Source organism: Accipiter gentilis, chromosome 25 (assembly GCF_929443795.1).
Source record: "Accipiter gentilis chromosome 25, bAccGen1.1, whole genome shotgun sequence".
NCBI classification, from domain to species: Eukaryota; Metazoa; Chordata; class Aves; order Accipitriformes; family Accipitridae; genus Astur; species Astur gentilis.
In genome coordinates this window covers 3392504-3418622 of record NC_064904.1, presented here as the reverse complement: position 1 = coordinate 3418622, position 26119 = coordinate 3392504, and the positions used below count along the sequence as shown (strand labels likewise).

The 26119-nt window shown below is 40.5% G+C and overlaps 1 protein-coding gene across 4 annotated transcripts in view; it reads right to left on the bottom strand.

The window, feature by feature from the left end:
* Positions 1-7107, bottom strand: part of SPATA7 (spermatogenesis associated 7) — a 47158-nt gene extending 40051 nt beyond the window's left edge. Inside the window, exon 1 of one of the 4 annotated variants that reach the window (XM_049828688.1) lies at positions 7000-7107. In XM_049828688.1, the coding sequence (XP_049684645.1) occupies positions 7000-7039 (40 nt within the window). In that variant the 5' untranslated portion in view covers positions 7040-7107. Of the gene's footprint in view, positions 1-1098; positions 1163-1913; positions 2080-6999 lie in introns of those variants that run through there. The other 3 variants (XM_049828686.1, XM_049828685.1, XM_049828689.1) reach the window with 3 other exon arrangements.
* Between the last annotated feature and the right edge of the window lie 19012 nt (positions 7108-26119).

The window sequence follows — 26119 nt, the reverse complement described above, 5'->3', positions numbered from 1 at the left end:
TAAGTGGACTGTCCACACTGAATATAAAATCAGGATTCTCGCGCTGTGTGTTCTCTAAAGTACAGAGAGCAAACAAATATTTCTAAAAATTAATTAGATCTTTTAGCTCCTTATTAATGCTTTTATTTGTTTGTTGTAGGCTTTCCTCGCAAGTGTGTGACACTATACAACAGAGAAAAAAAACCAGAAAACCCCTTTCTCTGTAATTCCTTCCAGCTGGTATCCAAGGTAAGTAACAACTATATTATTGCAAAGAGATTTTTAAGATATTTCGTTTAAATTATCTTTTCATTTCATTTAAAAGGCATCCTATCTTTATTTCTAATTTTACAGTCTTAAAAATTATGGAAATTGGTGTTTCCTAGTTGTCAGTGGATATGCAGAATTTATGGAAATTATTTTTCTACAAAGCCATTCCAGATTTGGAATGTGAGTATGTACTGGAAAGAAGCCCAGTCTTTCATTACAATGTCCTTATAGGAAGGATTTTAAACACAAGCATTAGACTTGCTATGTTTACAACAAACCTGCACTTTAGACATTGCAAATCAAAAATACTGGGAGAAAAAAAAAAATCATTCAGGTTACCCTTACCTACCAAGACTTGCTATTTAGAGGATAACCCATTAAAAATACAGAGACCTTAGGTGGAATATTGGATATAGGCTTCTAAATCTAGCACTACAAGGCTGAAAACCTCCACTTCGCTGTGTAGAGATGCATGAACACTGTATTTTCCTAAGAGCAGCTCCCAGACCTTAGCCTGGGTTAAAACAACCCTCAGCTCCAGGTGGATGTAGACCTCAGGTCTCCCCAGCTGTCCCAGCGGAGCATGCCCATCACTCAGCCAAGGCACCACCCCTTTTGTGCAGTTTTTTGGTGGCTCCAGGACTCTTGCATTCTCAGCTGCACAGTGGCCACCTCTCAGCTGGAAACGTAGGAAGCACCTCTGCCTATAATGGACTAGAATTGCAACATTTGCAAGAGATGCGAGGATTTGATCCCCCTGAGGCTGATAAGGACACACAATCCAAGTTGACAAATGCTTTGCAAATGCTCTATCCACTGCATTCATTTATGAAGGTTTGGTGCTGTTACCTCTTCCACCTTCCACTGCCAGCTCCTTTTCTTCTTCTCTTCTTCCCTAATCCTTCAGTGCTCTAAACCAAAAATAGTTAGCGAGACACCTTTGTCTAAGTGGGTAATTCAGGCAACTAGATGCAGAAAGGGTTTTGTGCTGTGAATTTAATAGAAGTCAAGGATGCTCTATCACTACCACCCTTGCTCCACTGACTAGTTTAGTGATTTTTTTTCAGTGGGCTTCCTGCTATGAATTCATTCTTCTAACTCTGTACACACTAACAGTACACTACAGCACTAATGCTGTATACATGCTGAGAAGGGAACAGAAGTGGCTTAAATAATCTCTGTGAAATCCTAAATGATTTAGGAGTAATGATGGACATTCCTTCAAGCATCTAATCTAACACTTCTGAAAAGGTCATATTTAGAGGCATGAAATTAGGACCTGAAATATAGGTTTCTCCCTTTTTAATACTATGAGAATTTTTAAATCAAAATATCCATTAATTCTTTATGCTACAGAAATAACTGTAGATACGAATACAACACAGAAATATACAGAGTAAACACTGCTATCTCAAAGTAAGTTAAGAGATTAACCTGGTTACGAAAATCCACGCTGGATTTAAACTTAATTTATTTCAATAAGAAGTAATTACCATCTTTCTTTTATATCTGCATGATAATATACTTTCATTATTAAAAAAGAATAATAGGATGCTCTATTAGTAGTACTACTAATAAGGCTTGTTCTCCTACTGATGTAGCTTACATCTTCCTACCATACTCCCTAAACTTTCAATTTCCCCAATTTGCTGCCTCTTCCTTACCTGCAGTCCTCCCCCTCCGTCTAATATCTCCTACTTGCTCAGCTGTGGCTGATGAGGTGCTACAGGTGTTATAATTGGTCATCTAGTTTAAGCTTCTCTGGTTGCTTATCCTTGGCTGACTAGCTGCTTATCCTCTAGATGCATATGTGAGAATGGACAAAGAACAGAATGAGTTTCTCTAAAAAAAGTATGTTAAATCTGGGGGGTTTCTCCCACCCAGCCACAGTCATTTCTACCACTAAGACTCATACTTCTTACTCATAGCTGGGTGAAGTTGGCTGGCAGATGCAGAACTGGAAAGAGGACAAAGCTGGCAGAGAGCAGTGACCCACCCACAGGCTACTTCTTTAGAAGAGGTTAAAGCATGGCAAGCCTCCACTGCTTTTCTGCAGCATCTATGCAATCACAAGAGAACTTCAAACATTACTTTAGATTTAGCTGGTTACTGAATGCACTGATAGTGTTCCATTTTATTTGAAAGTTACAGTGGGGCAAAACTGAGCACTTCATAATCACACCTCTATTTTTTTCCTGCTCATGCAAGGGAAACAGAAGCCTCTTGAACCCATTTCTGGTTTCAGTGATGACAAAACTCCCATCAATTCTGAGAGTACAAAGCCTTAGATGTGAAACTGGCTTTAACAGAATCACATTTAAGATGATTAAGAAATGGCAGAATCCACCAGAGGACAAAATATAGTCGCTATTTTCTACATTTTCTGAAGCAAAACTTTATGACTAAAGCCCCAAGAAGCTACAATATCCCAATTTTGAAATAAAGTCCTAAATGTTCCACTTGAATTTTGCATGGGATCTGTTGTGTCAGAGGCAAAATATGATGAAAGTTACACAATTTATCACTCCATGACTCATGCACCATACATAATCTTCTAAGCCATTAATTAGATGGGCGCTATTTATACACTCACTATGCTGGATTACACAAAAGCTTTTCTTTACATCTACTCCCAACACCGAAGTGTTAGGTTTCTCAGATCTTTACAACTAATAATCTAATAGTATTCTGCATAAATGCAAACCATTCAACCAAACTTGTGTTTCAGTTTCAAGATCCCAAAACTCCTTTGATAAATTTAAGAAATCTAATTAAATAGTTGTATACAGTACCCTTAAAATATGCTAATTGAGTCATATTTGATGAAGTAATTCTCGAAAAACGTTTGTTACAATTTTTCTAGCTACCGGCTTCACATGACCAGTAAGGGAAATTTTGGAAGCAGGTTATTGCTCTCTTCATACTACAAAAGCAGAAACAAATTGCTCTATCTGTCAGCAGCACATTTTGTAATACAAATTGCAGGCAGAAGCAAATGAACTTAAGTCAGTCCCATCACCATTTTCTTGGGCAGCACCTCTATAGAGTTAGCAGCGGCACCAGAAGGGATGGTGTTCCAGAAGTGTCCGTATGCTACTTTTAAGTGATATGTGTACAACTATCAATACCACGGTTTAGAAAATTCTGGCTAAAAAGGTTACTAACCTGAATTCACTGGATAGTTGTCCCTGTGCAAGACGGCACAGAGTAATCCAGGAGCATTTGCTACCATGTGCTGTAACAATTCTCCTGTGGGAATGGTGCTGTTATTCAAGGGTGCTAGAACACTAGTTCATGAGCATGTCCTACAAGACAAATGCATGTGTGGCTTCTACTGCTATAAGAAACTCAACATTATGTCATCCCATGAACCTGCATTTTGAAGGTGTTTCAATATCTAGTGTCAAACTGACCAGCAGATAAAATATATGTATATGTCTAAATGTATAGACACACTATATTTAGATTCTTCTCTACGCATTGAAAAAAAATCTCTTTTGTTAGTATAATCTGTGCTTACAAGGAAGCCTCCCCCTGCCCATTAGTGTTAGTAACTTCCACCCTCTCACATTTGTAGCTGAAAATACATTAACAAAACTCTAATGCGCAGCTGGCCTCACCCAGAATGGAGAGCAGAGAAACCTTGATCTGCTGTGCTTCAGAGAAAGTTGCAGGGTATAATCTGGAGCAAAATAGCTAGTAGGGTTAATGATCTGAATCCTGTTTACTTTAGCACATATTTCACTTGAAGCATGCAAGAAATCTTCAATGAAATGGGACCAATCAGGTACTTAAGTCCTATTAAAAATTTAAATTATTTGCTGAATGGAGATGGGATTAGTCACATTAAGTGACTAAAACTCACTTAATAGACTATTTGACTAATGGTCAAATTAAGGATAGGTTCAAGTGATTTGCTGAGACAAGGTTTTAATTTGGTAAAAAGTTAAGGATGGTGATTAACATTTCCCAATTTCAGTTAAAATGTACCATTGTGTTTCAAATATAAATTCTAAACACCCTTCTTTCCTTGAAGACACAGATTCTTTTTCATCATCCCTGCTGGTCAAAGGCAACTTCAGCTTCTGAAAAATCAAACTGGTATTACCAAAGTGGCAAATGAGGGAATACAGAGGAAAAAGAAAGAAGCTCACAAGTCACTGATGTGTGTTAACACCCTTCCAGCTCCAGTCAGATTAGTGCAAGGATTTCCTGCAATGTAGGAAAAATCTAAATAGGGTGGTGTTCTCCCTAAACACAGCAACTGTTTTCATTTTATTTTAGAATCTTTGAAGCCTGTGCAAACTGCCTAAACCTAACAGCAGCCTCCATGCAGCAATGATGATGACTTCCCCATCATTGTAATGCAACAATGACACAAATACATGTCACTGATTAACAATAAGCATATTATTTCATTGCTGTTCAGATATGTGCCAATCACTGCCTGTGGGAATTAAACAGCCCAATGCACGAGACCAGATTTAATCAACAAAGCTAGTTTAGAATTACATTATTCAGAGTATTTGAGGTCATACTATAAATCTGTGACTGCAGTAATCAACTCCTGAAATTACTAATTCATAAATAAATAACCTGGAGTTTCATACCTGGAATTAAGCAAAAACATAAAGGATTAATTCTTCAATATTTTTACCAGGGAAAAATCTCAGCCTTATTTGAATTTTGAAAAGACCTACAGGCAAATCATATATAGTCCAGTATATATATACATATATATATATATATATAAACCAAACCAGAAAAAACAGATTTTTCTTTTTGCTCAGTATTCTCACTAGACAAAACAGAAACCCTGATACAAAAAAATATAAAATTTTGATTCTTTCTTTACAATCACGAGGCCAGGTCTAAACAAGAAACTTTGCACAGACTATATACTAGGACATGAAATAGGGTATCCCACCTCTTCTGTATTAACATTCTTGATAGACAGTGCATGGATACAACTGTCTTATAGACAAACCACAAATATGATGTGCTCTGCCTCTTTCATAAACTGTCTGCAAGCAATCCAATGGCTGTTCTGTCAAGTTTGCTCAGGCACACAGATTTGAGGTTAGCTCACTGTAAGGAATTAGTATCTGTCTGTGCTAATCCCCGTCGTCTGTAAAGATTCTTTCTGTGTGTCTGTGAAACTAGACACGGGGCTGTCTATTCACGTACTACTGACTCTGTGATAACCTCCTATGCAGACAAGCAATAGCTTCCCATGTAAACAGACACACATTCATTCTTTCCTACTTTTGAACTATTGGTTTTTAAACAGGAGTCATTCATGCAAAGCTTGCTGCAACCGGAATGAAATTTACATCTTCCATCCTATTTATTCTCACTTTATGGTCAACATACAATCAGCATGCCTTCTGTTTGTCTATAAAAATATTTTGACAATAAAAAAATAAGAATAGTCAGAAAAAGGATAAATTTGTAATAAAATTGACTTCACACTACATAAGAGAGAATAAAAATTGGATGCCCAAGACACTAGTTTTTGCTCTGAATTTCATATTCCCATATAGTATTAGAAGTCATGTTCAAATTCTACTTTGATATCACACATCTTCTGGAGTGACATCCGCCACTATCTCCAAAGACTGGAACTGACGTTGAGATGCAACATGAAAGCATAGCGTTACCTCAGAGGATCTGACCTTATGAAGCTACGTATGATTTTGACATTACAGCACAGCATTGAATAATTCCTACCATTGTTTTACATTATGCATGTCATCCAGTTCAGGTCTAAAAATATTTTAGGTATTTTCCAGGAGCCAGAGCTGGCTCATGCAAATATTTTTGCATGTTTATGCCTGTTTTTATCATGAATGACAAACGCCTCTAAGATTATTCATAGGAACAGAGCATAAGAGCAGCCCACGGCGGGTTAAATCTGGGTAAGGAATCACTTTATAAGAGCTTCAAAGCTTTTGAGTCTTCTATTTTTCTACTACACTTGCATTGAAGCCCCAACAAACCAAAAACCTTGGATCTACATCCAAATCCCACGTAAGTGATGTTCTACGCATTGGGTAAAATCCAGTATAATCCACGAATACCAGTTTTGGAGAAGAACAAAGCTGACTCCGAACAGCACAGGCATTTAGGCCTCAAAAACGAAGCGGCTGACACCGGCAGCCTGAAACATTCACCACAGCAGCACCAAATGCCGTTAAAATACATATGCACGCTTGCGATGATGGCTGTAAGCTAGACAATTTAAGGCCACGTTTCTAGGAGGATTATAACCTTTCAGGGGTTTTATGTGTAACCTTTCACAGCCCCAGCGGTCAAGCCGCGCTCAGTGAGGGCAGGCGCCTGCGCTTGGCTATTTCCACCGCCGCACGGGTGGCCCAGCAGCGCTGCCTCACAGCCCGGCCCCGGGCCCAGCTCCCCACGCGTGACGAACCGGACGGCATAGCTAAGGGCAGCCGTGCGTGACAGGGGCAAGCCCCAAGCCCCGAGCCCCCCTCAGGGCCGGCTGCGAGAGCCACGGCGCCTCGAGCGGCCCCGGGCAGGTTCCGTGCCCGCCTCCGTGCCCGGCCCTCCCCCGCCCAGCAGCGGCGCCGCCGTGCCCGCCGCCACACGCCCGGCAGGGACGGGGGAGGCCGATCGGCAGCGCGCCCCGCCGATCGGCAGGCAGCCGCCGGTCGGCAGGCAGCCGCCGCCCCGCACGCCTCCCGCACCCTCCAGCTCGGCCGCGGAGCCGCCACCGAGCTCCTGCCGCACCTTGGCTCCGCCTGCTGCCGCTCTCCATCCTCAGTCCCATGGTGCCGGCCGGACCCAGAGGGGCGGCGGAGGCCGGCGCTCCGCTCGGCGGCGACGGCGGTTCGTCCCCAGCTGCGGGCGGGCGAGCGGGGCGGGGCGCGGCGCGGCGCTGGGCCGCGGCCTGGCTGGGCCGCCTCCGGCGTTGCCATGGCCACGGGAGCGCGGCGCCGGGCGGGGAGGCCTGCGCCCCGCGGCCCCAGCCCGCGGCCTGCGGCCCTCGCCGTGGGGAGGGGGGGTGCCCGCTCCCCCAGCCCCCGCCGCGGGTTGGCGAGGTGGAGGAGGCGCAGGGCGCTGCGGCTGCCCCCTCACCCCTCGGGCTCGGCCCCGGCCCCGGCCCCGGCCCCGGCCCCGGCCCCGGCCAAGGCGTCCCTTCAAGCGGGGCATTGCAGCCAAGCGAAAGTCGTGCCCCGTCGGTGAAAGGTGCCCTAATTATTTAAGCCTTTTTCGTGTAACTTGACAGGAAGTCGACGAATAATGGATGCCAGGGAGTGATTTAAGGCAAATTGCTCATGTTCCAGAGGAGCAAATGACAAATCGAGAGCCTAGAGCATTCCCAGCGCGTTACACTGAAGAAATTAATTCTCAGTATCTTCCAAAATAAACAGCACCTTAGAAATGAACCACAGAAGTAAACTTTTGAAAAGCAGCATTCGATCCCATCGCTGATGAATGTATTCATGCTGATGTGTTAGATTTTAACTTTTTGAAGAAGCCATAGGCTCATATTTAGTTTTTGTCAGGCAGGCTGCTATTTTCCTTAACGTGAAATCTCCAAGGCTTTTTGCAAGAAAACCCTTTGCGTGTGCCGTTTATGTGAATCTGCTTCTCACTGATCAGCCAGGGGTACTGCGGTCTCCTCCATAGTCAGACACCTCAAAAAAGTCTACGTGTTGTCCCAGCTGGAGGGACATTCCCCTTCACCATCTAGCAATTTCTACTAATTATAGGCTAAATACAGTTTCTTATGTGATTTGCTACCCTTCCTTACATGCTAGGAAAAATAGTTTGAATGTAGCTCAAAATCATAGCAAAATCAAGGGGATGGTATTCTAAAACAAATTTTCTTCCTTGTTTCTGCCTCATTCAAAGCTCCCAGTAAGTCACACAAACATTCATGCTGGATGAAACCTGCAGTTTATCTACCCCCATACTTTGTGTAGACTCTTAACAAATACTTCAGAAAACTTTTCAGTTGTCGACTATTGAATGTTAGCAGAAATGTCTTGCTAACCCCTAGCTGTTGGTGGTCAGCCTGTGATTTCCCTTATAACTTTAGATGTTCCCATTAGCTCTATGAAGTACTCTTTGGATATGGCCTATATTCTTGTGCTTCACGTTGCAGCGATCATTTTGGCAGTCTAACACTGTTTTCTGTAAAATCATCTATAAATGTAGTTGGTGTTAAATTTGTCTGGGAGAGGTCAGGAGAGGGAACATATGCCTTGGAAACCCATTGGTCCTCCATCCTCTGGTGGTCCTCTGTCTTTCTGACTGCTTTTTTTCATAAAGCACCTATTCCCGTGGCCTTTCAACTACCGTCAGCCATGATGCCACAAACACCTTACCTTTTTGTCAAAGTAATTTGATAGCATTTTGTCATTTTCTCTTATGTCTCTTGGATGTGAGGGCAATGTCATGGAGAGTATCTGTTCTCCTCACTCCTTCATGCAAAACCTACAAATCTACAAAGCCCCAAATCCAACAATTCTTTTTGTTTTGTTTTGGTTTGGTTTGGTTTTCTCTGAAGCAGATTTTTGATTGCGTATGAAATCAGAGATTTGGGGAAAGGGCTTCAGGAAATTAATTACCATAGTTCTTGTGTTTCAGGGTCTCTGGTTTAGACTTTGATATAATCCAAATAGTTAATCTGTAGATTGTAGAGGTAGAGAAAGTCTTAAACCAGTTTCCATTTCAGATACCTGCAGATACTAGAGAGAATATAAGTGTATGAGATGCTCACCTCTGCGTGGTATCCTGTTAGCTGTAATACTCTCTATTGGCCGCAGAGATCATGCTACAGAAAACACTTCTCTCTGTTTTCTTTTTTTTTTTTTTGAAAAAATGAGCTGCTCATAGTAATATTTTTATACTTTTTTAAAACCCCTTTTTGTTTCATTATCTGAATTCTGAATTTCATGTTGCCCAATTCTCAGTGTGCAATACCCAACATGCAGTAAGTAGGCTGTTCTGTCCAACCCAAATGGTGGATTTCTCATAGTCTCCTCCCTATTGTTCCTATACTTTTTTCCCACCATATAGATAATTAAAACACCCAAATGTAAGCATTTTTAGAAACATATCACAACTATTCCCCTGGTTTCTAGGCAACGCTGAGGGAATGTAGTGATTTCCACTACTTCCCTCTCAATCAGCAGCCACATCCTAGAGATGTCCTGGCTCTGAAATTTTTGACGTCTAATGGCAAGACATACCAAAGCTTTATGTATTTCTAATTTGTATGACTTATGGTCCTTTGGCCTTTGGCTCCCTTTGGTCTGTGAGACTATATATATTTTAAGTGTAATTAAAAAGTAACCCAGATGTATAGCAATGTGCTAACACATTAAGTCCTGTAACATGTAATAAATAAAAATAAGCCTTCGCACAAATTGTATCAGTCCTGGACTTTGATCCATCCGAACAAGTGCAGAAGTAAATAGCACAGATTGCTGCAGAGAGCCTACCATTGTTGAAGAAACAATAATATGACAAAACCTGTAAGATTTGTCCTTTCCCAATTTGAAAAGAGGAAACACAGCACTGAATGTTGTTGGCTGTCTTTTCAGCTGGGCATTTTCCTCTTTTCCTTGGAATGCATTACAACAGAACATGGTTTTAAAACACACCTACACTGGAACGGAATGAAAGCAGCAGGAATATATTGAGAGAGTCACATTTTTAAGTGTAGATGAGCATCTGTCCCTACCCTGACATGGACTTAAAGAACTATCGCCTTCTTGTCTACTACCTCTGCCCTGAGTATCAGCCACTGTAGACACCTAACTGCTGTGAAAATGTACAGTTAATAGTATTCAGCAACAAAACAGCATTTTTAAGCCCAGGGTAGTGTTTATTTTTGTGAAAGAAACAAAATTGTTAGAGAAAAAGATTTTTTTAAAAAAAGAAATAGCCCATATGATGCTCACTTTCTTTTGCACACTTAGCCCAGGGACAGGACAAGTTTCCTCTGAAAAAGACTGGATGTCTGGCAGGACCTCAGTTACAGTTACCTGCTCTCTTGGGACCGAGATCTGTTCATAATGTCAGAACTCTGCATTTGTGGGATTTGGCTTTCTTGGAAAAAATAGTTTGTGTGTACACTAGAAAATTGAAATCTGCAGTGTTTTGGAGAATCTTTGCTTATTTCAAGCCATTGATTTTCTTTCATGCTAGCTTTTCCTGACAGCTGTCTATCAAAGTAAGCCTACATATGCAGGCAGAAAACATCTCAACAACCAGATCTGCACACCATATTCACAGAGTGTTCTAGAAGAGCCCTAAATTCATCACACTGTGTACTTTATGATGGAAATAAATCTCCTGGATTTACTTGAGTTTTTATTTGGCATCAGTACCCTTTCCTAGTGTGGATTTGTCGCCCACCTGTGGCTTGGGGTGTCAGCATTCCAAGCCCTTGCTGCTGCTCGCAGCAGGCTGCCACTGACTTGCAGCAATCCCCAGCCGGTGAGTTCAGACCATTAACCTTGCAATCCCTTCCTCTACAACTCTCTGGAAAGAAAAACGTTTCCCTGAAAGATCAGAGGAGGCAGTGCTTTCTAAAAGCATTTAAACAGGCTTCCTGAGCAGGTTTTTTTGCTACCTACTTAGGAAATTCCTGTGTCAAACAATTGGATTAGCTCTTATGCAGCTGGTGCGAGGGGAAAACAGAAAAGACTTAACTGCTGAAACAGTTGTGGGTTTTTTTAAAAGCATACTTTTCCAGGAGGAATGATAGGTTCTTTCCTGCCTCATGTTTGCTGTGTGTTCTTTGGGTCATATCGTTCTTTGAGTTATTTAAAATCATGTACAGTCTTGAAATATCATTCCAACTTTCTAAATGATAGAAAGTTATGTGTTCTGGCAGGGCTGGAAACTCTTTCCCTTTCTTCATGGCAATGCATTTAGTTGTTTTGTTATTGTCTGTATGGCAGCAGTAGTCAGAGATTTTTGTAAAGCTAGGGCTCCAGTGGGAAAGATGATGCAGAAACAATTCAGAGGAGATGGTCCATGTCTTAAAAACTGCAGTATTTAATACCCTGTAATTTGGAATGCAATAAGGAAGCTAACTTAAAGTAAGAGGGAATGTCATAAGGAAAATGAGAGGAACTGTAGGAATATATAATCATAGAATCATAGAATCATTTAGGTTGGAAAAGACCTTTAAGATCATTGAGTCCAACCATCAACCATGCCCTCAAGTGCCTTGTCTATGTGCTTTTTGAACACCTCCAGGGATGGTGACTCAACCACTTCCTTGGGCAGCCTATTCCAATACCTGACAACCCTTTCAGTAAAGAGTTTTTTCCTAATATCCAATCTAAAACTCCCCTGCTGCAACTTGAGGCCATTTCCTCTTGTCCTATCTCCAGCCACCTGACAGAAGAGACCAGCACCCCCCTCACTACACTCCCCTTTCAGGTAGTTGTAATGAGCGATAAGGTCTCCCCTCAGCCTCCTCTTCTCAAGACTAAACAGCCCCAGCTCCCTCAGCTGCTCCTCATAAGACTTGTGCTCCAGGCCCCTCACCAGCTTGGTCGCCCTTCTCTGGACACGCTCCAGCACCTCAATGTCTTTCCTGTAGTGAGGAGCCCAAAACTGAACACAGGACTCGAGGTGCGGCCTCACCAGTGCCGAATACAGGGGACGATCACTTCCCTGCTCTTGCTGGCCACACTGTTTCTGATACAGGCCAGGATGCCGTCAGCCGCCTTGCCCACCTGGGCACACTTCTGGCTCACATTCAGCCGGCTGTCAACCAACACCCCCAGGTCTTTTTCCACCGGGCAGCTTTCCAGCCACCCTTCCCCAAGTCTGTAGTGCTGCGTGGGGCTGTTGTGAGCCAAGTGCAGGACCCGGCACTTGGCCTTGAACGTCATACAATTGGCCTCGGCCCATTGATCCAGCCTGTCCAGATCCTGCTGTAGAGCCTTCCTACCCTCGAGCAGATCAACCCTACCTCTCAGCTTGGTGTCATGACATAAGGTTTCTATGAACACAGTGTTAAACCACTGTAATATTTATCAGCTTAGAAGAAAAAGTCTCCCCTGCAGTATGAATAACTACTGCCAAAACTCTTCAGGAAGCTGCTGTGCAGACATGCTCTGTACAACTATTCTTTCTCTTCAGATCTATACCTCCTGAAAGGAGATTGTAGTGAGGTGGTAGTGAGTAACTTCTATCAAGTTACTAGTGATAGGATGAGAGGAAATGGCCTTGAGTTGCACCAGGGGAGGTTTAGGTTGGATATTAGGAAAAAAATTCTTTACTGAAAGGGTTGTCAGGCATTGGAACAGGCTGCCCAGGGAAGTGGTTGAGTCACCATCCCTGGAGGTGTTCAAAAAAGCACGTACACGTGGCACTTCAGGACATGGTTTAGTGGGCATGGTGGTGTTGGGTTGACGGTTGGACTCGATGATCTTAAAGGTCTTTTCCAACCTAAATGATTCTATGATTCTATACAGAGTCTTCTAATGCATCTATCCCCATGATACAAGAGTATTTTTAAATGTGGCAAGGAAGAAACCTCTATAAATTGTATAAGATTTTATTCTCGGCTGTAATGTAAAACCTAGTAGCTGGGGTGACTCAAGATCTGCTTATATTTATTCTTACACTGTCCCATTTTCTGTTTATCTACTATTCCCATGAAAGTTTGCAGACAGGAGGCTTGTATGTGAAAAAATGTCCTTTATTAGGGCTGACTGCTGAGGGCTGGTCTTTTCTCATTACTTTACTTGAGCTATTAGGTATTAAAGATTGCAGACTGCAGTAACTAACTGAGTAATTGGACTTTTAAAGGGAAAAAAAACTATGTAAATATCATAACTCAGTTTTCTAGACCATAAGAAATGCTTTATTTTCTAACAGATTTACCTATTGTGCCACATGGAAATGCTTACTCATAGTAATTAATGAGAAACAGGATGAAAACATATTTTTAATATTTCATTCAATATCAGAAATTAAGGACTCAGATTAGACATATATAAATGATACAACTCCATTAAATCCAGTGAAGCTATTCCTGCTTAGGCTGAGGTGGATTGACTACGTCTACCCAGTCTGTGGCAGGCAGACAGAAGAATGTCAGTGTGGTATTTTGTGTGGCCCACCCATCTTCTACACAGCTACTACAGCATGCTGAGACTTGCCTATGAGTGTATTAATCCATGCACATGCTTGAACAAATGGGATCCTGTAGGGTTCAGTTATATGGAAGTTAGTTATTGGACCTGAAAATAGCTCATGGTCACAAGATTGTTCCAGGTGCCTCTAGAAGGCCTTGAACAGAATAAATAAGAAGATAGAAGAAGAAAGATCCCAATTAGGAAAACACAGGTGCACATTCCACGATAAAGGGAACTTGGCACAAACAACCTCAATTCAGGGGCTTATCTTGACCAATTGGACTAAGACAAGTCTTGTATGCTCTAATTAACACAACCAATTATGTCTTCTGTTTGTGCGCGTGGACAGTACCGATGTAACCAATCACCGCTTATGCTTATGTGCATGGACAGTACCGATGTAACCAATCACCGCTTATGCTTGTGCGTGTGGACACCAAGTGCTTGCATGTAGTAGCCAATCAAAGTCTCTCAACAACTTAGAGAATTGTATAAAAATGATTAGCTAAGCTCAATAAACTGGCGACTTTAATCATCACATTGGTGTTCCGTCGTCCGGGCCCCGCACGGATTAATCCCTAAACCCTACATTTGGCGACCTCCGACGTGATCCGAAGAGGAACAAGAGGCAACGCTACTGAAAAGGCGGGGGAATTGCCGCGGACCACGGTGGCTTGAAAGACAGCACCGGCACTGCTCGAGAGAGGCAGGACACTGCTTGGGAAAAGCAGGTAAAATCGTAAGCTTACATTGATAAAAAGGGCGGCAAGGGTTTCGCAGCATCTGCGAGGGAAAAGACAGCCGGAAAGATATTTATGAGGCTGGTTGAAAAAACAGAGAAAAATATTAAAAAGGACAGAAACCTTTCAATTAGTGTGGGTACAGCTTTTGAGCTTAGTACCTGGAAAGCTATCGGAACCTCCCTATGGGATGAAATTAGTGACAGGTCTAAAGAAGTTAAAGGTCTTGCAACTTTAGGGAAATTGATTAAGACAACTCTGCAAGAAATGAAAGTGTCTGCGTCTGCTTTTGCTGCTCTCTCTCTCCAACCGCAAGTGAAAGGGAAAAGCGGGGAGAAAAACATAATGCAGCAAGAGAGACTTTTTGGAGCTTGTCCGCCTGCTCCTGTGCTCTTGACTTCTGCTCCACTCCCTGGGACTGCCGATATTAATCAGCCATCTGACAGTTCCCAAGCCTCCCTAACTGTACGATTAAAGGAAACTCTACAGAATCAGGGAGTGAGCAAAAATCCACCTATGAGAAAACAGTCCCCAGATACCACCGTTCAACATGAACAAATTATACCTAGCATATACCCTGATTCAAATAATGCAAACGAGGATTTGGCTACTATAATACAAGAACAAGAGAAAGCTAAAATACATGCTGAAGCTCACGCTGTAGCACTTGCGGTAGCATTACGACTGATGGTGCGACAGGGAAAAGGAGACTACGGCCCATACAAAGACCCCCCCACGTGTCATCGGTGCGGTCAGCCAGGGCATTTGAGACGTGCGTGCCCTCAACACATAGCAACGCAGCCTCGATCTGTGCCGGCACGGACTAACAGCAGCCGGTCAAACTTTCCTGGGGTCTGTGAGAGGTTGCAGAAGCCTCTGTACATCCACAAAAGCTATCGCTACACAAAGACATACGAAATGTACATGATGTACAAAAACTTGTCAGAGACCTGCAGTGGATCCGGCCTTATTGTGGTATCACCAATACAGACTTACAACCACTGTTGGACTTATTGCGGGGCAGCAATAGCCTAACTTCTGTACTACATCTAAGTGCGCCCGGGTGGCGAGCCTTGACAGCAATTGAGCAGAAAATCACATCATCTATGTCTGGCAGATATATCCCTGATTTGCCCATAAATTTGTATGTATATAACTCAGACAAGGAAGTTGCGGGAATTCTGGGTCAGTGGGATAAGCAGCAAAAACAAAACCCATTGGTAATACTAGAATGGATATTCTTGCCTGCTAGCATGTCAAAAACGGTAGTCACTAGAATTGAAGCTCTGGGGATGTGCATTCAAAAAGCAGGGGTAAGGGCGATACAAATTTCAGGGAAGCAAATGGACAAAATCATTTTACCTGTATCACTTGATATTGTGAATAATGCCATGATGAAAAATGACTGCCTTGCAGTAGCTCTGCTGGACTTCAAGGGGGAAGTAGATAATCACTACCCCCCCCACACCCATTATTTAAAAGAATGTTAACAATGGAACCACACTCTATCTGCAGCAATAAGCCGCTGGAGGCCATTACCGTTTTTACTGATGCTAGCAGCAAGACAGGTAAAGCAGGATTTGTATATTTACAGGATGGATCCTGGAAATCCGAAGTCATTCTGTCAGAGGGGTCAGTACAAGTGCTTGAGCTATTAGCCGTATGCTCTGTTTTTAAAAAATGGGATAAAACACCTGTCAACCTTATTTCGGATTCTCAATATGTCGTGGGGATAGTCAAACGTATGCATAGGTCCCTACTAAAAACTGTAAACAATAAGCAGCTGTTTATGACACTTTTAAAATTATGGATGTTACTAGAAAAATGGACAGACTTATTATTTATCGATCATGTTCGTAGCCATACAACGCTGCCGGGATTCATTGTGGAAGGTAATGCGCGCGCGGATCAACTGGTAGTAGCCAATGCAAACATCTATTTTAATACACCCAAACCTGATTTGTTTGGACAAGCACTGCTATCCCATAAATTTTATCATCAGTCGGCAAAAGTGCTGAGTAAACAATTTAATCTTCCATTGCAGCAAACCAGAGCTATTCTTGCTGCTTGCCCAGACTGTGCGAATATTCCAAACTTACAACCACAGGGGGTGAACCCCCGGGGATTATCATCATTGCAAATTTGGCAAACAGATGTTACGGAATATCCCAGTTTTGGGAGATATAAATTTATTCACGTATCTATTGACACATATTCGAACCTTATGTGGGCTACTGTTCATATATCAACCAATGCTAAAGCCGTAATTAAGCACCTTTTGGCAGCATTTGCCGCCATGGGAGTGCCAACAGAAATTAAAACAGACAATGGCCCGGGATATCGCGCACAGTCATTAGAAACATTTTTACAGATGTGGGGGGTAGCTCATAATTTTGGCGTACCCCACAATTCCACTGGTCAAACTATTGTTGAATGTGCACATCGGACCTTAAAGGATCGTTTAAACATTTTAAAAATGGGGGAAGATATGCGGCACTGTACTCCCCAAGAGTTAATAAGTAAAGCACTGTATGTTTTGAATTGGCTACAGCCACGTGGTACTGAGGATCAGATCCCAATTAATAGGCATATGTGTGGGAACAAAAATGTTGATAAAAATCAGCCGCAAGTTTCAGTATTCGATCCGGTTTTACAGCAGTGGCAAGGACCTTGCAAATTATTTACGTGGGGAAGAGGGTATGCTTGTGTTTCCACAGGTAACGAACAAGCCCATTGGATACCGGCGAAATGGGTCAAGCCATGGATCGAGCGACCAGATGCCATAAACAACTCAGAAGAGCAAGAGCAAGAGGCAGCGGAGACGTCAGCAGGTCCTGAAGCCCTACATAGACCGACTAGACAAATCACGACGGAGACCGGCAGTCAATGTGGAGATTAAGAATGCGTGTAAAAAACATGGAGTATGATATCATTTTTGAATATGTATTTTAGTGCGAGTGGGTAGAAAAGAGAGTTAATCACCAAAAAAAAAAAAATAATTTTTTTTTAACCACTGTAACAGACATTCAACTAATCATAATCAACTAACCTACTAACCTATAACTAATTGTATAGAGGCTAAGCAGTTTAGAATAAGTGCTGTAGAGAATAAGTAAATATATATATAGTTTAATGTTAATCAGTCCTCGGCGAAACATTACTCACAGAAGCCGAGTGTGGAAGTAGTTTTAAGATACCTGATATGTAGTCATTCATAAAAAAAAAAAATAAAAAAAAAAAATAATTTTTTTGCTAACAGTTAGTTAAAACTGAAATTAGAAGTAAGGTCATAGACTCAGTTAACAATCTAGAAATAGGGTGATGGGAGAGTCCATTTTTCATTAATAACCTCGGGGCGAGATTATGCTTATGTTTTCACAGGTGCAAGCCCCTGATGGACTTCCGTTTGATTTATGCGACCATCATCACCTGAAGCATCATAGATGGTGCGGCAATACGAATTCCACCTCAGCCAAAAACTAATGCGTAGGTCATCTTAGCTAACATAACAGATTAAAATTCTCAGTGCATTATGGCCGCATCACAAAGCCCATGAACGAACTGATAAGATAACTATGACTTGTGCAGTGCGCCTGGCCAGCGAGTGCATGCGTCATAGGTTTTCAATTGAGGTGGATTTTGGCACCCGCCGGCCACGTGTGCTAAAATCCATTCCTCTGAAAATGTATAAATACCGGGATTTTCCGAAGAGCATCAGGCTGGTGTGCAGCAAAACCATAGTTGCCTCCGTAGGGACACCCACATAAAACTGACACCTACTGATTGCTGGGCTACGTTTGCGGAACAAGACAGCAATATGCTATCCAAAAAAAAAAAAAAAAAAAAAAAAAAAAAAGTGAGAGAGGGGGAGATGTAGGGTTCAGTTATATGGAAGTTAGTTATTGGACCTGAAAATAGCTCATGGTCACAAGATTGTTCCAGGCGCCTTTAGAAGGCCTTGAACAGAATAAATAAGAAGATAGAAGAAGAAAGATCCCAATTAGGAAAACACAGGTGCACATTCCACGATAAAGGGAACTTGGCACAAACAACCTCAATTCAGGGGCTTATCTTGACCAATTGGACTAAGACAAGTCTTGTATGCTCTAATTAACACAACCAATTATGTCTTCTGTTTGTGCGCGTGGACAGTACCGATGTAACCAATCACCGCTTATGCTTGTGCGTGTGGACACCAAGTGCTTGCATGTAGTAGCCAATCAAAGTCTCTCAACAACTTAGAGAATTGTATAAAAATGATTAGCTAAGCTCAATAAACTGGCGACTTTAATCATCACATTGGTGTTCCGTCGTCCGGGCCCTGCATGGATTAATCCCTAAACCCTACAGGATCCTATGTTCTGAAGAGAGTACCTTCAGCTTTGCCAAGGTCAAGAAGAGGAATTCTCAAGGGCAGCTTCAGAATTGCCTGCAAAAGACAATACAATATTATGATTTTCCACAGCACTTTGATACTTTTTCAATATCTGCGTGAATGTGAAATACAGTTTTACTAGAAATAAACTGACATTCCCAACATCATGTTAACCACTTGTAACCATGTGTGAAAGAAAGCAATGGGCAAGAAAATGGCAGGAATCAAAATGTAATATGTGAAGTTTAATTGTTGCAATGAAATCCTCTAAGAGTAATTTTTCTGTGGAATCATTTCATTAATACAAAAAAAAAAAATCCTAGGAAGAATTGTCATAAGTACTTTCTGTGACATTGTCTAGGACTTCCCTTCAGCTAAAAGTTATGTTCCAAGGAAAACACCTGCTACTTACTAAATTTCTATGTTGTTACTGTCATCATAAGAATTCAGGAATATCCATGTTCAGATTTAGACAGAACCTGAATTTTACTGTTTTAAAATTTGGTATAAAGCCTTTTTTTTTTTTTCCTTCCCATTAATATGTTACATCAGATAAGAAAGGGACTTCAGTTTGATGGATGTTTCACAGGTCCAAGAGTCAAGATGCTCAGGGTTTGTTTATAGCTTTGTCAGTGACTTGTGTGACCTTGTGTACACTAATTTGGGTGCCTGAGCAGGCTGCAGTCTAAATCACCTCAACGTGATGCATAGTTCGTAGTAAAAATGGAGACACTTAAGTTCATGTGCCTGTCTGCATTTTTGGGATGAGTCTTTTTGCACTGTGCTTATCATCAATAGAAACAGAAATGACATCTATCCTTTGAATAATAAATATCGAAACTGCAGATTACATGGTATAGTTGAGACCTAAACACAGAATGGTATTTATCCCTAATCTAATGTCATAGAAGCCAGTAGGGCCAGTGATTTTTAATATTAAACATGAATATCTGTAGTGGAGTATAACAATTCCACACAAGACTAGAAGGGGTTGAATTTACTCTTAGTAAGCAAATCAGTTCTCCAATGTAGAAATAAAAGGAAATAGGACTAGGATAGGGAGAAGTCTTAATGTGTTACAATGGTTTCTTTAATGACAGACAACATCATCATATAAATCTCTCCCATAAACTGTTCAAACTCTGTCTTGGAAGTTGTATGCTTTTATTCTTGCAGCCCTCTTCAAAATTTGCTCAAAAATTCAATTCCTTGCATAGCTAGAAACCTTTAAATTCATGATCAGTGTATACTCTGTTAATGTTGTACCAGTATTAGTCTCATGCTCATCTACTGACTTTTCAGAAATTAGTATTTCTATTCCCCCAATGCATGTTTTTCTTCATATATTCTAGTAAGATCTGTGCTAGAAACATTTACCTGATTCATATGAATTTTATTTTCCAAGACTTCCCATGTTCACTTAACATTCCTGTGTCTCTTTCCTCCTGTGTCATTTGCTGTTCGTAATAACAGTTCTTCTTTGTCCTCCAGTGCATGCCTTTGCACTTGCTGCTGCTAATACTAATTGTGTTCTAAGCTGTACCACACAAATTTGCAGTATTAATAAATACTTTCCAAATCATAACCTGTTCCTTCTCAGTATTGGCAATACCTTCCAATTTCTATCATTCCCACATTCCATACATTATAAAGATGCACAACTAGCTATTTCACCAAATGTACTGTGAAAGTATCAAAAGTCTTCCAAGACTGGTCTTCCAGGATCATCACCAGTAACCTCTCTCCAATCCTTGTAGTTTACCTATCATTGTCTCCCTTTTAGCTAAGTGCATCTCAAGAACCTCTCAGGTTCTATTTGGTTAATAAAACGTATTAGGTTTTATTGCATTTACTAATTATTTCCACGTGCCATTGGTTTCTGCTTTCTTTAAAATATATCCTTGAAGAATGTTGAGGTCAAACTAGCAGGCCTGTGACTACCTGGATCATTTTCATCCTTTCTAGATTACAGATATTATGTTCACAATTTTCCAGTTATTTGGTATCACCGTGAGCTTGGTAGCTTGGTTATGGCTAGTCATGTTCCTCTCCTCCATACAATTCTCTTTGCCTTTTTTCAGTTTTCTCAGAACTATGGAAAGATTTCTGGAGAAACTTCATTGTGTTGTTAAACTTCATAAGCTTGCTCTGTCTGACAGCTAAGGACCAGTGTCCTCACCTTCATCCATGACGGGCTAAGACACCTGACAACCATGAGGCACCACGCTCTTCAGTAAGTACCCAATAAACTATACATTAATACCATGAGTTAGAAAATTTTAGCAGGCTCTTTCCACCTCAGCAGAAGTTATGGGGAAGGAATTTCTATTCACTTTACTGGAGGTGCAGTAATTTGATTCTAATGGTGTTTGTTAATCATATCTCTAAGTCTAGGGACTCAGGAGTTAGCAATTTAAGACACAAATTACTTGATTGATTAAAGCTTAATGCAAGTTTTAAATCACCTCAGTTTTCTTGGCCTTAAGAACATTAGCAATTTTTAAGGTGGAATAAAATATCTGAGAAGGAAGATGACACAGAAAACAAAGCAGTCATGATCAAAACAAAATGGAGGTGAACGCAAGGCTCCGTGTAAGACTGTTGTCTTTAGATTTGCAGATAAGAGATATTTTCCTTGTTGCTTTGGAAATGACTGAAGAAAAATTGGTTCTTTTAGTAAAAGTCAAGACAGTAGCAGAAATCTTTGACTTACAAAGTGCAAATGGGATAGGGGTAGTTCAGCTGGTTTTTCTTTGTGTGTAAGAAAAAATGATTGTAATTTTATTTGCTGAAAGTAGAGCTAGATTGCCTTTCTTTTTTGGCTACTGATAATTTTCTTTTCATTTGGATCTCAGTAGGTTTTGAGGATTATATTACTGGTAACTAGCTCACGTTTGCCGTGTGGTGGCTGCTGCGGTGTTACTGATCTGAAAACTTGTTTCTCCAAACTAATGAAATGTATAGCTATATTGGTTTACTTTTGTCAGTTCCCATGGCAGTCTCTCCAGCTCTAAAGATGCTATGGGCTGTCTGACTGTTGTGTATCCAATGTTTGCAACAGTTGGATTTCCTCCTACCACTGTGTGTGAATCAGAAACCACTACTAACAAAAGGAAGTTGACTGCCTTTTATTACTAACCCCTGATTAATGAATAATGAATGTCATGGTAGAGGATAAAGTAGGCCCAAAAATAGATGTTTGTTTTAATGATATAATTCCTAAAGCCAAAACTGAAATATTATTCATTTTGGGAAATTTTGTGACAAACAGCCACAATCTTACAGAATTTTCATGCACAAAGCATATACTCACTATATCTCAAAACTTGTTTTGTGTTCATTGCATAAAAAAAGAAAAAAACCCACTTTTTAAAATATCCATGCCAAATCAGAGTGAAGCAGAACCAAACCAGGTCCTATCTGCCATGAAGATGCCACACATCTGAAGCAGAAAAAAACTGTTGAAGAGTCCAATACCAAATATCACCTCATTTGTTTTAGAATTTGTCACAGCTTAAGTGAGTACTGATTTCAGTGCTTCAGTGAATTTCTTACAAGAAATGGGGAAACAATAGGATCCCAGCTTTTCTGTAGTTTGCCTTGAGTGTATGTCTTTACCCAGTTATGAGAGAAACAAAATGCATTAACAATGTTGAAAAGCATGGAAGATAATGCAAAAAAGCTTTGCTTTGTAATTAAATAAAGTTGAAAAAGATCTTTAGTGAACATATCTGTGTTTCACTCAGTTTTGGCCAATTCTCAAGACAGTGGAATGAGGATCGAAAAGAGAAAGAGAATTCTGGGAGTGAGAAAAAGGAAATTGACATACAGGGATAAATTGACAGCTATAGATTTCTGTGATTACACAAAATGAAAAACTAAAGAGCCTTTGTGATTTATTCTTTTTGGACTGTTACAAAATCAAGAATGAGATATTTATTATAATTAAAGGAGGATGCTGTATGGCCAGAAATTAATATGAAATGCTGATTTATAACCCAAATAGCCAGCATGTATAATTTATAGATGTTTGTGGTAATTGAGAGGGAGGGTGGTTTTATGCAAAGGTTTTGTATGGAATAAACTGCTGGAATAAGAGATATATTTTTACCAAGCAAAATGATAGTAACAGATATGTATATGTCTTGATTCTTATATTATTTCTTTATCAACAATATTTTTCAGTATACCAGACTGGGTTCTTATGTCATGAACTTACCCTTTTTTTCTGATTAAGTAGTTGGGCTTTGGAAAATCTCATTTTCATTTTTCACTGTATTCAGGATTCTCAGGAAATTAGATGAGATGCTAGACCATTCTATATACCAATTACCTCATCTGTAAATGGCCATAATAATATTTATTTTAAAAGGTTTCCATGATTCACTTTTGCTGGTAGAGTGTTTTCAGATACTCAGCTGGAAGATTCTAAAGAAAATAGAATTAGCTGTATTGTTTCTCCTTGAAATATCAAGCACAAGCATTGGCAAAAGAAAGTTATTGATCTATCTAGCAAGGACCTGTAATAGCAAACTTCCATGCCTGTTTATATATTTAGCGGCATCTAATGTTAGTAGAGTCAAATTTCTGTCAATATTTTTATAACCATAGCTGCTCTGAGTTCCAACTGGGCATTCAGAAAACTTGCACCATAAATGTACACTTCTGCCCTACCTCTGAACTCTACAATGGAGTCCCTTTTTACCACTGTCTGTGCAGACAGCTACTTATGATGGTCACAGAGCCTTCATTTATTCCATTGCTTTCCTTTACTCAAAATGCTTGTCAACATAGTTCTGTGCTAAATTCTTTTCGTCTTTAATTAATTTAAGTTAATTAATGTGGTTACAGTACTGATGGATTTGGTGGTACGTGCTTAAAATGAGATCCACAAGATATTTAGGTGCCTAACTGCCATTGACTCAATCAGAGTTGCTTCCCTAAGTACCTTTGGGAACTTGTGCTGTAGTCATCTATAACTATGGATCAGGACTAATTGGTTTGATTCCTGAATTCTTGAATGGTCAACTGGAAATGTTTTAAAGGGGCATCTTTTTCTCAGAGTGAATACTCAGTGCTGTCTGAAAACTGTTTTTTTCAAGGTGTCTTCAGCTGGGAATGGAAATCACTTGTCACTTTTGAAAGCTTTGGTTGACAGCTGCTGTAATAAACCAGTCACCAATCCCCAACACTCTTTAGTATTTCAAAGCAGTGTTCTAAATGAGGGGGAGGTCTTTCCCTTACTAGGCAGCCTTGTGAAACTATTTCTTTGTGCCAATAAAAAGAGAAAAAAAGAAGAAAAACCCAGAGTGCTTATCTGAGTTGTACATGCATTTTGTAATACAAGTAATTTTGATCTGACTGTTCAACCACCATGTTAAGTCTCTGGGAACTAGACATTACCTGCAACATTATTTTGTATAGTAAGGAAGCAGATTAGAACTACTAAATGGGATCTTTATAGACAAATACAATGTAAAGGTGTAAAAAGATATATAGTGTTTTATATTGTTCCTTTTAAACAGATCTCAAGGCTTTTGTATGTACTACATACAGAAGTAACTGCAGCTGGTTTAGAGCTGTAGGGATGCATTCTTGAATTACTTCATAAAAGGTTTAAAGAATGTGTGCATTCAAAATGTAAATGTATAATGGAGGCTGCCTGTAGACAACCTGCAACTGTTAACTTAGGAAGTTAATGTACGTTACATTTTTCCATTCTTCAGCATAAAGATACCCTATCTCAGTACAATTCCCAACTCACGTAACTCTTTATTGCCTTTATATTCCCAGAATACATATAGCCCAGAATCTTACTATAATTATATACAGTGACATATTTCTTTTCATAGGTAGCAGAATGAAATGCATGTCACCTGTTGGTCTGTAGGCTGCAGCAGATCTGCTGACTGTGAGAAGCCACTGCCTATGGGTTGATTCACAGTGAGCTTCTCACTTTGCTGAGAGTATGCCATGTGTGAATAACACTGCAGTCTCTTGCCATGTTACATCTAAACTGTTGTAATTCCACTACATCTTCTCCCATAAAATACTGTGAAACAGCTAATGAAATGGAGCATGGTAGTTGTTGTAGAAGGTGACATTGTATACTAGGATGAATCTAGTCTTTTCATTGCTTTCTTTTTTACCGAATCCACTAGATTCCACTCGGGGTTGTATTTTTATTTCTTTTTCATGACTCTGTATGTGTGTGCGTGTACAATTTGTGTAGAAACTCAATTTGGGATGCACCTACTGTTAGGCTACGCATCTTCAGAAATGCAGGAATAGCTTTCTCCTTGCTGGTATATTAAGACACTCAGTCATGAGCTGTTTTCCTGATTGTTATTATAGTGCCTGGCACACTGTTCCTATAATTAATGATTTCTAATTTACACTCAGAACATAGCCCCCACTCTTCCTACAACAGAATAATAATTTATTGATTTGATTTTGCTTGAAATATCATCCTATTTCAAAGTCATTTTCCCCTGGCAGATCCAGCACTGAAGGTGCCAGTGGTGTGCAGATACAGAGACCCAGGCAATTCAGAGTGTTAGCCTTTCAAACAATGGCTAAACTACTGGTTGCAACAGTTCTGCATCTGTGTGGCTGAAAAGACACATGACCTGGGCTACAAAGCTGAGGGAAGGTGTGTAAGAGTGCTGGGAGTGAAACTGAATAGGAAGCCTCATCTCATTCCTTATTCCACAGCTCCATACTAAATACCATTGCTTTCACATTTTGGGAACAGCTTCTTACTACACCAGCCATGTGAGAAATATGTTACCTAATTTAGAAAGTAGTAAAGCTCTTCTAAGTACTGTAAAAGTGATGATGATTAATGCAAGAGTTGTAGTCAGCCCTTTAAATGCTCAGTGTAGCTTCTTTCTTCCCCTGCTGTTCAGAGTAGAAAAGAAATTGGCACAAGTGAAAGCTATAGGAGGACTGGTCACAGTGAATGGTGTCTGTGCAGACTGTTCCTTCCTACTTTAGCTATTCTATAGCTGCATTAATCCCCACATTTAATAGGCTGCTGATATGATACACTGCACTGAAAAACACTGAAAGGAACAGCTGCAGTTAGTGGCATACTTGATTCTAAGAAATGATGAAAGTTTTCAGTAAAATGGGTGGTAAGACAATGCTTCTGAGACCAGCATTAATGTCTTTGGTGTGTACGGCCCCTGACCCTGCCCTACTGGCTGATAAGTCTGCTGTCATGACTGCAGGAACTAAGGTCAGAGTACAGGATAAGCATTCTTCTACATAGCTGAATTAGTTCTACTAGTCCTGCAGATTAAGAAGGAAATAGTCAGGCTATGCAGCAATACAGAAAATAATCTGAAGTCTTGTCCAAGGTCCCTGTGTGTTGTCAGTACAAGGGTTTGTAAGTGTATTTCTTACACCTAGAGGCATTAAACAAAAAAGCATTAGAGCAACAAGCATATACATAAAACTGTGTTATTTGCTCTATTTTCCTTGATCTACTCAAGTAGTGCAATTTTATACCACTCCTCGAATGACTCCTGTATGTGCAGGTGTGATTTAATATATTTCTGTGGTGCATTAAACACTTCCACTCATTTATCCCCCATTCTGCCTTCAAGCTAAAGAGT